Genomic DNA, 12,854 nt, shown 5'->3' with positions numbered 1-12,854 from the left:
CGAATTGTAAATGGTTGCGAAAACACACTTGACCTCTTAGCCGCAAACAATCCAGAGCTGATAGAGAGCATCATGACTGATACAGGGATTAGTGATCACAAGGTCGTTGTAGCTAGGCTCAATACCATTTCTTCCAAATCCACCAGAAACAAACGCAAAATAATTTTATTTAAAAAAGCGGATAAAGTGTCACTAGAAGCCTTCCTAAGAGACAATCTCCATTCCTTCCGAACTGACTATGCAAATGTAGACGAGATGTGGCTCAAATTCAAAGATATAGTAGCAACAGCAATTGAGAGATTCATACCTCATAAATTGGTAAGAGATGGAACTGATCCCCCGTGGTACACAAAACAGGTCCAAACGCTGTTGCAGAGGCAACGGAGAAAGCATGCAAAGTTCAGAAGAACGCGAAATCCTGAAGATTGGCTAAAATTTACAGACGCGCGAAATTTGGCACGGACTTCAATGCGAGATGCCTTTAATAGGTTCCACAACGAAACATTGTCTCGAAATTTGGTAGAAAATCCGAAGAAATTCTGGTCGTATGTAAAGTACACAAGCGGCAAGACGCAGTCAATACCTTCGCTGCGCAGTGCTGATGGTACTGTTACCGACGATTGTGCCGCTAAAGCGGAGTTATTGAACGCAGTTTTCCGAAATTCCTTCACCAGGGAAGACGAATGGAATATTCCAGAATTTGAAACACGAACAGCTGCTAGCATGAGTTTCTTAGAAGTAGATACCTTAGGGGTTGCAAAGCAACTCAAATCGCTTGATACGGGCAAGTCTTCAGGTCCAGATTGTATACCGATTAGGTTCCTTTCAGATTACGCTGATACAATAGCTCCCTACTTAGCAATCATATACAACCGCTCACTCACCAATAGATCTGTACCTACAGATTGGAAAATTTGCTCAGGTCGCACCAGTGTTTAAGAAGGGTAGTAGGAGTAATCCATCGAACTACAGACCTATATCATTGACGTCGGTTTGCAGTAGGGTTTTGGAGCATATACTGTCGGTTTGCAGTAGGGTTTTGGAGCATATACTGTATTCAAACATTATAAATCACCTCGAAGGGAACGATCTATTGATACGTAATCAGCATGGTTTCAGAAAACATCGTTCTTGTGCAACGCAGCTAGCTCTTTATTCGCATGAAGTAATGGCCGCTATCAACAGGGGATCTCAAGTTGATTCCGTATTTCTAGATTTCCGGAAAGCTTTTGACACCGTTCCTCACAAGCGACTTCTAATCAAGCTGCAGGCCTATGGGGTATCGTCTCAGTTGTGCAACTGGATTCGTGATTTCCTGTCAGGAAGGACGCAGTTCATAGTAATGGACGGCAAATCATCGAGTAAAACTGAAGTGATATCAGGTGTTCCCCAGGGAAGTGTCCTGCGACCTCTGCTGTTCCTGATCTATATAAATGACCTGGGTGACAATCCGAGCAGTTCTCTTAGGTTGTTCGCAGATGATGCTGTAATTTACCGTCTAGTAAGGTCATCCGAAGACCAGTATCAGTTGCAAAGCGATTTAGAAAAGATTGCTGTATGGTGTGGCAGGTGGCAGTTGACGCTAAATAATGAAAAGTGTGAGGTGATCCACATAAGTTCCAAAAGAAATCCGTTGGAATTCGATTACTTGATAAATAGTACAATTCTCAAGGCTGTCAATTCAACTAAGTACCTGGGTGTTAAAATTACGAACAACTTCAGTTGGAAAGACCACATAGATAATATTGTGGGGAAGGCGAGCCAAAGGTTGTGTTTCATTGGCAGGACACTTAGAAGATGCAACAAGTCCACTAAAGAGACAGATTACACTACACTCGTTCGTCCTCTGTTAGAATATTGCTGTGCTGTGTGGGATCCCTACCAGGTGGGATTGACGGAGGACATCGAAAGGGTGCAAAAAAGGGCAGCTCGTTTTGTATTATCACGTAATAGGGGAGAGAGTGTGGCAGATATGATACGCGAATTGGGATGGAACTCATTAAAGCAAAGACGTTTTTCGTCGCGGCGAGATCTATTTACGAAATTTCAGTCACCAACTTTCTCTTCCGAATGCGAAAATATTTTGTTGAGCCCAACCTACATAGGTAGGAATGATCACCAAAATAAAATAAGAGAAATCAGAGCTCGAACAGAAAGGTTTAGGTGTTCGTTTTTCCCGCGCGCTGTTCGGGAGTGGAATGGTAGAGAGAGAGTATGATTGTGGTTCGATGAACCCTCTGCCAAGCGCTTAAATGTGAATTGCAGAGTAGTAATGTAGATGTAGATGTAGACACCAATCAGAGGTAGCAAAGTCGCAAGATACAGGAACAGGATAATTTTTCTTTATCTTTCCAGGACTTCATTTGTGAGGTCTTGTATTGCTTTCTTTGTGGTGTATTCTTTTAAATCCGAACTATGAGACATTTAACGAGTTCTGCTGAATTAAATGAATCAGTAATGTATCACAGTCCACTTTCTTAATTCCTTTTTCAAATAATTGGATGAATAGAAATATGTTTCCGGCTAGAGGTGGTTTGTTTATCTTCTATTTTATAGATGGATGTTAGTACGGCATATTTCATTCTGTCACAAAATATAGTCTGAGTTATTGATTTATTACAAAGGTAGCTTACAGATAATCCTATCAAGTCAGCATAAGATTTTAATGTTCTACTGGAAACACCACTACAGCCAGTAGAATTAGAAAATTTTAGTGACCTGATGAATTTTGTAATCTCATTAGTGGTTGAATTTTTTAAACTAAAGTATGTATACAATGCATGCAGTATCTGCACATGTAAATCTAATGCCTCTGAGTTTGGTTGTTTATTATTGGGTGCAATGTTTTCTGTCAGTATAAGGAAGTAATCACTGAATTTGGTGGCCAATGATTTGAAAGTGTCACCATTTGCGCCATAGCTATATTGTGAGGGCTCAGTTTCATTTATGTCAAAATTTTTGTTTGTTTCTTGTTAGTAATTTTCTTAGAGTGTTTTATTTTTATTATTTTTTTATTTAGTGTAGTGCATGAGCTTTGTTTTCTTGGCAGTAGACTGCAGGATTATACAAAACAGATGGTAACTGAATTCCAACTTTTGGCTATACAGTTTTCCCTTTGAATTAGAGAGAGCTCTCTCTTCTTAGTACAAAATACCTTAATTCTAGGAGTTACACATCTATTACTCTTACTTCTGCTTGATTTTAACTTTGTTTCATGGAAAGACAATACTCAAAGTGCTCAGTGAATATGCTTGAGGAAGAGTTAAATTTTCTATCTACACTATCTGCTTTACAGATTTCTCCTCAGCATTCTTCCTGCAATTTGCCTATAAATCCTTTGATCAAGTTATTGTTTATGTATCTGTAATATAACACTTTTTTTATGATCTGAACCAAACCAATCAGTATATTCTATTGTTAACACTAACCTACCATGGTCAGATAAACCGCTGCCTATTAATTTTACACTTCAGACTCCTCCACAGGTTGTTGGGTCAAAAAGCAAATTATGTTATAAAAACAGCTGCCAACCACTAATTTACAGATTTTTTGTGTAGCACATTTTACTTTTCCTTGCTATTACTGGTTTAGAACTTTTGTTCATTACCAGATGGCTGCATTACAGGATGATCTGCTGAGCAGAAGGTGGTGTTTTTTATACCATAGTGCCAGTGAATGCGTCTTGACAGCTTTGAAGGCTTGTGTTTTTATTATTTTCCTTGTAACACACATTAGTATCATGGTAAACATGTCCCACTATTATAAACAAAATCACAAAAACACAAAGTAAAGGGTGAGTCACCATTAGCACTTTTACAATGAACAATCTGATATCACAAACACTTCATCACACTGTAGAACATGAGAAGCATATGTGATATCACACTGTTCATTGTAAACATGCTAATGGTGACTCATGAATTACTCTGTGTTTTTGTGACTGTGTTTATAACATGGGGATATATTTAACGTGATACTACTGCATGTTAGAGGGAAAATAATGAAAATGCAGTCCTTCAAAGCTATCAAGACATGTTCACTGACACCATGACTTACAAAACAACCAACTGTTGGTTTAGCAGTTCATTCTGTAACACAGCCACATGATGATGAACCAAAGTTCAAAACCAGTAATAGCAAGGAACAGTAAAAGATGTTAAACAAAAATGTCTTTAAATTAGAGGTTGGCAGCTGTTTTTATAACACATCTTATAATACAACCATGGAGCTCTCATAATGTCAATTACTGACAAACTAGCTTCATAAACAAATTGCCAATGCCTCCTGTGTCATGTGCTTCAATCATTGTTGGAAATTTTACTATAGTGAATAATCCAAAGCTGAAACATCAACAACTCTGTATGTCCTCAATCAATATTTTCTGAAAGAAAATCAACATTAAACTCTTCACAGACAATGATTCTCCATTTAAATTTGCATAATCTTATTAAAATTGTTTTTAGATACATTATGAAACTTAAGATATTTCATGTTGGTGGCCAGTCAGTGTTACACACTCATTTGCTTCTGATCCACTGCTGTGGCACAGCTTTCAAACATCTGTTTGATACAATGTTCATTACCCTGAAGGTTCGGGGACTTAACTCCACTTTTGCATTTACTGCCACTCTCATTTCCTCTTAAAGATAAATCTATTTAGTTTCATTAATTTCTGTGATATGTTCTGATAAGCACAATAAGGCTGCTGCTGTTCCATCTATCCTTTCATTTTCCTGTAAGGATGTGAGAAATTCATTCTTTATATTTGCAGGCTTCTGATATTCTGATGGGAGACACTACATGCACTTCCATCAATACCCATGGCTTTGTAAAAAAAATTGCAGTACTTTGTTTTGCTAGTAGGTGGTTCAGCTGTAACTATATTTATTGTGTACCCCTTTCTTTCTAATTTACCCTTCAAAAGGCTACAGAACACAATGGAAATCACTGAAATGTGATGGATACTGTTTTAGTCAAACTGATCACTTTACATGCATCCAGCTATTTGTAGCTGCGAGCCCTTTTGGAGGAATACTGAACTTCCAAAATCTAAATTGATGTCAGTACAAAAGAAAGTAAACGAAAAATTAGTAAAGATATGTAACTAACTATACACAGCAGTGCAATCAAACTATTATGATTAAAGCAATAGACAAAAATAAAAAAATAAGACACATGGGTAAGAATTACTGGAACAATGAATACCTACTGAAAAACATTACAAGTTTCTCAGAAGAGGGTTTAGAGAGAGAGAGAGAGAGAGAGAGAGAGAGAGAGAGAGATGGATGGATGGATTTATATGCACTGTTGGTTTACTGGAAGGGAGGGAGGGAGGGAATTATATGCACTGTTGGTGTACTGGAATGGAGTATTTTCAAGTGTAGCTTTGTCAAAAACTACCTGCAATATCCACCAATTTGACCAGGCTTCAGGACATCCATTTTGTATCGCAATGGTTCAGATCGAGATGCTAAATCAGTCAAGTTGATCATCAAGTTACGGCCTCTACAAAATCTCAAGTGTTTTGAGCATTCCAAGGATGAATCCTCCTGCAAACAGATGGAAAAATAATACAGATATACATGCAATACTTTTAAAGTTAGGATTAATTTCATTAAGCATCTTTTAATGATTACATAGTTTGACATGCAAAATGTTGTAAAAATGAAATAAGATAAACTTTCCAGAATGAAATTTTCACTCTGCAGCAGAGTGTGCGCTGATATGAAACTTCCTGGCAGATTAAAACTGTGTGCTAGTTCTGCAAGGTTCGCAGGAGAGCTTCTGTAAAGTTTGGAAGGTAGGAGACGAGGTACTGGCAGAAGTAAATCTGTGAGTACCGGGCGTGAGTCGTGCTTCAGTAGCTCAGTTGGTAGAGCACTTGCCCGCGAAAGGCAAAGGTCCCAAGTTCAAGTCTCGGTCGGGCACACAGTTTTAATCTGCCAGGAAGTTTCAAGATAAACTTTGTTAATTATGTCCCACTGAAATTGAAACTGGTGCTAAAATTTGCTTATTAGTTCAAGTTTCTGATTTGCAGCCATACCTATATTACCAAACATTGAGCCCCACATACTGGTACTTGGAAATACTATTTGGGTATGTCTGAATTCTCACAGTATGACATCACCACATGATGGGGTACATGCTCTGCATGTTTTCACAAAATAATCAGTCACATTTTGGCCATAAAAGGGACTTCATTTCTTAATAACTGTTATAATAAAATGGTTACATTTTGATGATTCTCTGAGTACAATCATGAGAATTGTGTTGTTTTATGCTTCCAGCTGGCAACCTACTATTAACAGGCCAACACAATACTGTCCCTTGAATGTCTTAAAAATGAAGATAACTGATATATTTGCAGTGAAGTATAACATTTGCTTTGAGAGGAGTTCAGTTACATCTCCTATAAAAAAGGAGTAATTATTGTATTTTGATTTTAAGATAGAGGACCAGGATAAAAAATGAGTACCTTGTGTTCATTTACCCTCAATAAGTGAATGAATGGAGCATGATGCCATATGCCATATGGACTGCTGATGGTTTGGATGGAGTCTGCCAATTGTAATATTGATTCTTATTTGCCTCATAAACAAAGGAGTCTTCATGAAGAAGTATTGCAGAGCATATATTATTATGCTCTGCAATTCACCCTGCAGCTCATGGCAAAGAACATACTGCTCCTAAATTTTCAGACGTCTATCTGTGGGCTTGAAAGATTCCTCAACTGAAGATGAAAACACCATCTAGTTGACAGAGGCATACTGCTTTCTAAGCACATCCTCCTTGATTCACAATATGGGACAAGTGGAGTTCAGTGATATCTTCAGAGATCTAGATATTTCTTTAGAAAAAAGGGCAAAACTATTGGTATCTCATTTAAAACAGTGGAAGTATTTATACAATTATTTGAAAGTGTCCATTTGGTAATATGTCTAAAGAACTGGAGCACTCCTTTAAAACTGCAGGTGACCTCACGACAAACTTTGAAGACACACACGGTGTGACAAATGCTGTGAATGTCATATGCCATCCTGAACAATGACAACTATTAATGGACACTTCAAAGAAAGTCTCAAAGTGGTAGTTTCACACAATGGTAACAAGTTTCATTCTTCATCTATAGATTATACTACCAATACAAAAGGAATACACCCAAATATGAGAAACATCTTGATAGTCTAACAATGGAAAATCCTGGATGGAATGTAACAATATTATGAAAAGGATAGTTGCTACTCACCATATAGCGGAGATCCTGAGTCGCAGATAGGAGCAACAAAAAGATTGTCAGAGAGTGAGCTTTCGGCCAACAAGGCCTTCGTCAAAAATAGACAAAACACACACACACACACACACACACAAAGCAGACAGCAAGCAGCAGTGCATGATGGGAAAGGCAACAAGACTGTGGGGGTAAGGAGGAGGCTGGGGCAGAGAGGGGGAGGGGTAGCAGGGTAGTGGTTGGGGAATTGTAAAGTGTTGGTTGTGGAACCCCACATGGACGAGATGGAGAGAGGGTAGGGCAGCTAGGTGCAGCCAGGAGGTTACACGGAAGTTGGGGAGAGGGTGGGTGGGGAAGGGGGAGAGGAGTAGCGGAAAAGGAGAGAAGTACAAAGACTGAGGGTGTGTTGGTGGAATAGAGGGCTGTCTAGTGCTGGAATGGGAACAGGGAAGGGCATCAATGGGTAAGACAATGACTAACGAAGGTTGAGGCCAGGAGGGTGACAGAATTGTAGGATATATTGCATTGAGAGTTCAACCTGAGCAATTCAGAAAAGCTGGCATTGCTGGAAAAGATCCAGATGGCACAGGCTGTGAAGCAGTCACTGATATGACAAACATCATGTTGTGTGGTGTGCTCAGGAATGGGGTGGTCCAGACAACATCTTGATAGTTGTAGATTGTGTGAGAAACCCGTTGAAAATTTATGGAGAAGTTAAAATTATTGCCATATTATTAGGACTGCAATTTGGCAATGCCAAGTATTACTGTTTCACAGGGAAGTGAGATAGTTGTACTATGAACAGACACTATTTACAGAAAAACTGCATGAAGATACAATAATTAATTCCTGGAATGATAAGTATTGTATATGAAGCATTGACAGAGCCAAGCAGAGTTTTCTTCCAGCACTGCATTGGAAATTCAGGCTGAGGAAGAATTCTGAAAAACTTTAGGTGTAAATAGCTCTGCATTCACATACTTACATCAATGTTGCCAGGCTCAGTTCTGAAAAAAGTGAAAGTAGATGAGCATATTGGTTTACATATCAGCTAACTTTTTAAAGACATTCAGTTGAATTTTTGGTAAAAGACAAGGAGAAAACAGCACTGAAATTCTGTAAAAATTTTTCAAATTATTTTTGTGGAAACTTCAAACAAAAAAATTTCAAAGAACTTGTGGATGATCTCGTATGTCCATATGAATAATTGCAATGAAATGTATCACTAACAAAATAAATTTTGGAATAAAATGTGGATATATTCCTGTCAAACCGTGCTGATGTTAGTGTGTACATGACCAGTATTTACACCAGGATATTTCATTGATGGAATAAAGGTAAACAAGGAAATGGACTGCTGCCATGTTAAGTGATTTTGTTTGGTGGTGAAAGGGATACTCCTGTAACACAATATTAGGGGCCAGTCAAAATAAGACATCTTATCGTTTTTTAAAGAATTATTTCATCTTTCCTTGTAATATACATACAATCACTATCATTATCTCACACAGGACGGACAATCTATGAATTTAAGCTTCATTTTTTTTTTATTTTTGAGACACAAAAACAAGAAGAAATTACACATTATTCACCACAATATTGAATGTTTTAAAATTTGTAGAAAAATGTTATCCCACTTTAGAAAAGTAGAAAGTGGGGTGTCTGCTAGCTTACATTTCTAGTTGATGTGTACTGTACCAAAGATGGTTGTGGAGTTTTGATTCAAATGTTATTTAGGAAACTTCCCATTTGAAGGAAAAAACAGGAATTGTTTACAACTGTTCAGTTACATCATACATGGTTGGTATTTATAGCTCTGGTGATGTTGGTTTTGTGGGCACTGGGATATTGTCTAATGCACAGAAATCCTAATAGGCAGAGATACTGCACAATAAACTTGCTTTCAGAGCAGGCAACAGTGTGCTAAGTCCACTGTTGTTTTGTCTTCTGATTAAATAAAATCAAGGCACACAAGACATGCCTTGGACCCTGGCTGAAAGTTCATAAAACCAATGTTATCGAAATTAAATTACACTCACTTATAATGATCCACAAAACAAAACTGAAATGAGAAGCTGGCCTTGCAATGGACAGTATGTCTACTAACACCACAATAAAAAAATCCTTGGTTAATGTCCTAGCAGCCATGTAGAGATCCTGCATAGGGAAACAGTGGCACCTGAGGTGACAAATCCAAGGGCTATTCATTGCATGTTCTGAAAGGGATAATCCACAACATAGAAGAGCTAAGTAAAAGCAGCCAAGGCTCTCTTCTATAGTTCTTTTACAAAATTACCATTCTTGTTACAAGTGCACATCTGCATTTTAATGTTTCAGCATTTACAAGGGAACATCATGAATGCTCATAAAAAGTGGGAAATTTAAGTTTGAATATTGGTGCTGGCACAATTTTATAATCATCACTTGTGATAGTTATGGGTAATACTTGGAGGTAACATAACATAGGAAATCAGTAGTCAGGAAATTGAATGAGGAGACTTGGATTTGTTGAAAAGGTTCTGCAAAAGTGTCATGAACTTGCAAAATAAATCATATAAAAGATACTAGTTGTAGAATACTGCTTCAGCATTTGGAGTCTTTTTTTAAAAAGGGATTATAGCAGACAGAGCAAATCTAGAAACATTACATCAGGACCATAGAAGGTCACTATAATTCATAAGAAAAGAGTACAATCAAATATTGCAGAGATGTTGAGTCACAGACAAACACAATAAAAAAAAGTCTCTTAAATGTATTAAAAATGAAGATACCCACAGTAAAGTAACATTTGATTTGAGGAGCATTCAATTATGTCTCCTAGTCACTATTTTCTAATGCTACTGTACTCAACAACTGTCCTGTTCTTTCTCTTCTTTTCTGTGTTGTTCATTTTGCCTTCCAAACTGCAATGCATGCTCTTACTTACAAGCCACACTGTATCATCATTCTAGTCCATGCACAACACATGGCTACAAGACGACACTCACTGTTGGTACAGCATTTCATGTCCCACATTACTCCCGCCATTATCATTAATCATAGACCTTAAAACTGATCACTCTTCCTGCATCACTCTTGCATATTTTCAAATGTTATTTTCTGTATGTTCCTGTGCTACATGAACTTGTACCTCTAGCTACCAACCCCTCCCCACCACCCATTCTTTCCCCTCTCTTATTCCGATTTACACTAATCTCATCTGGTCTAGACACATCTGCTGTCCCACTTCCTCATACGTATACACCCACTGAAAACAAGCTACATTACAATCTTTTTATTTATTTTTGTCTTTGATCTCACTGTGTTTTCACATCGATTTCAGTTTGTTTTTGCCTTCCCCTATCAGCCTATTCCCTCAGGTTTCATCCTATTTCCCAGTACTTCATCCGCTCTGCTCTTCTTATGATTTTTCCCATGAATTTTTGTGTATTTTTGGGAACTTTTTGCACATATTTCTATATCATTTACGTATTTTTATCTTTCACCATGGCCTTGCTCCATCCATCTATGCCAATACAGAAAAGTTTCCTTATCCCTAGCCAGAACCCAGCCCAACATACTGTTCCTGCATTGTTGCTTGCAATATAAAGGATATCACCATTTCCTTCACCAACTCCCGACAGTTTGTGTCTCTACCGCATGGTGCTCTACTCCTCACTATTGATACCACCACTCTTTACATTAATGTATCTAATTCCCATGGTCTAGCCACTACTGAACACCACCTTTCTCAAGGCCCAACATATACAAAACCTACAACCTCCTTCCTGGTACCATGACCAGCTATATCCTCACCCACAATTACTGCCACTCTGAAGGCATCACCTACAAACAAATTCACCTACAAACAAATCTGCAATACGGCAATGGGCACCTGCATGATGCCATCCTAGGCAAACCTATTCATGAGTCTTCTAGAGAACCCCTGCCTAGCCATCCAGAATCCCAAACTCCTCATCTAGTTCAGAGTTATTGATGACAGCCTTGTGATTTGGACTGAGGATGAGGACACTCCACCAACATTCCTCCAGAACCTCAACACCTGCTCCCCACTCCCTTCACCTGCACCTCCTCAGCCCAACAACATCTCCCCCGGTGTTGACCTCCACCTCAAATATGGCTGAAACAGTTATCTCTGCCCATATCAAATATGCCAACCACCAGCAATACCTCCACTTCAACAGCTGCCACCTGTTCCATACCAAGAAGACCATTCCATACAGCCTAGCCAACCATGGCCATTGCGTCTGTAGTGACAAGCAGTCAAAATATACAAAATGTCTTTCTGAGGCCTTCATTGACTGTAATTTCCCCCCAACCTTGTACAATAACAGATCTCTCATGCCTTATATTTCCAGTCACCCACCACCTCGTCAGGTCCCACCATCTGGCCACAGACGAGCATTCCCCTCGTGACTCAGTGTCACCCAGGACTGGAACAAGTGAATCACATTTCCCACCACAGTTTCAACTACCTCTCGTGTGCCCTGAAGTGAGGAATGTGCTATCCACTATCTGCTTTACCTCTCCCACAATGGTATTCCACTGCCCACCAAATCAGCACAATATCCTTGTCCGCCCCTACTCCACCCCTGCTTCTGATGCCTGGCCTCATGGTTCATATACCTGTAACAGACCTAGATGCAAGACCTGTCCCATACATCTTCCCACCATCACCCACTCCAGTCTGCCCACAAGCATCACCTATCCCATTGAAGGCAGGGCTACCTGTGAAATGAGTCAAGTGATCTACAAGCTAAGCTGCAACCACTATGCTTTGTTCTACGTGAGCATGACAAACAACAATCTGTCTGCTCACATGAATGGCCACCAACAAACTGTGACCAAGAAACAGCTGGATAACATAGTCAATGAGCATGTTGTCCAATACAATGTTCTCCATTTTAACGGCTACTTCACAGCCTGTGCTATCTGGATGCTTCCTACCACCACTGTTGTTGTTGTGGTCTTCAGTCCTGAGACTGGTTTGATGCAGATCTCCATTCTACTCTATCCTGTGCAAGCATCTTCATCTCCCAGTACCTACCGCAACCTACATCCTTCTGAATCTGCTTAGTGTATTCATCTCTTGGTCTCTCTCTATGATTTTTACCCTCCACGCTGCCCTCCAATACTAAATTGGTGATCCCTTGATGCCTCAGAACATGTCCTACCAACCGATCCCTTCTTCTAGTCAAGTTGTGCCACAAACTTCTCTTCTCCCCAATCCTATTCAATACTTCCTCATTAGTTATGTGATCTACCCAATTAATCTTCAGCATTCTTCTGTAGCACCACATTTCAAAAGCTTCTATTCTCTTAACTATTTATCGTCCATGTTTCACTTCCATACAAGGCTACACTCCATACAAATACTTTCAGAAATGACTTCCTGACACTTAAATCTATACTCGATGTTAACAAATTTCTCTTCTTCAGAAAGGCTTTCCTTGCCATTGCCAGTCTACATTTTATATCCTCTCTACTTCGACCATCATCAGTTATTTTGCTCCCCAAATAGCAAAACTCCTTTACTACTTTAAGTGTCTCATTTCCTAATCTAATTCCCTCAGCATCACCCGACTTAATTCGACTACATTCCATTATCCTCGTTTTGCTTTTGTTG

At 39.0% G+C, this 12,854-nt stretch overlaps 1 protein-coding gene across 2 annotated transcripts in view; it reads right to left on the bottom strand.

The window, feature by feature from the left end:
- Positions 1–12,854, bottom strand: part of LOC126235833 (EGF domain-specific O-linked N-acetylglucosamine transferase) — a 140,429-nt gene that overhangs the window by 88,473 nt on the left and 39,102 nt on the right. For both annotated transcript variants that reach the window (XM_049944688.1, XM_049944689.1), the window contains exon 4: positions 5,401–5,549. In XM_049944688.1, the coding sequence (XP_049800645.1) occupies positions 5,401–5,549 (149 nt within the window). The remainder of the gene's footprint in view (positions 1–5,400; positions 5,550–12,854) is intronic.

The sequence above is a fragment of the Schistocerca nitens genome, chromosome 2 (genome assembly GCF_023898315.1).
Source record: "Schistocerca nitens isolate TAMUIC-IGC-003100 chromosome 2, iqSchNite1.1, whole genome shotgun sequence".
In the NCBI taxonomy this organism is placed as follows: domain Eukaryota; kingdom Metazoa; phylum Arthropoda; class Insecta; order Orthoptera; family Acrididae; genus Schistocerca; species Schistocerca nitens.
Note: the sequence above shows the minus strand (reverse complement) of the source record. Positions and strands in the feature narration are given on the sequence as shown.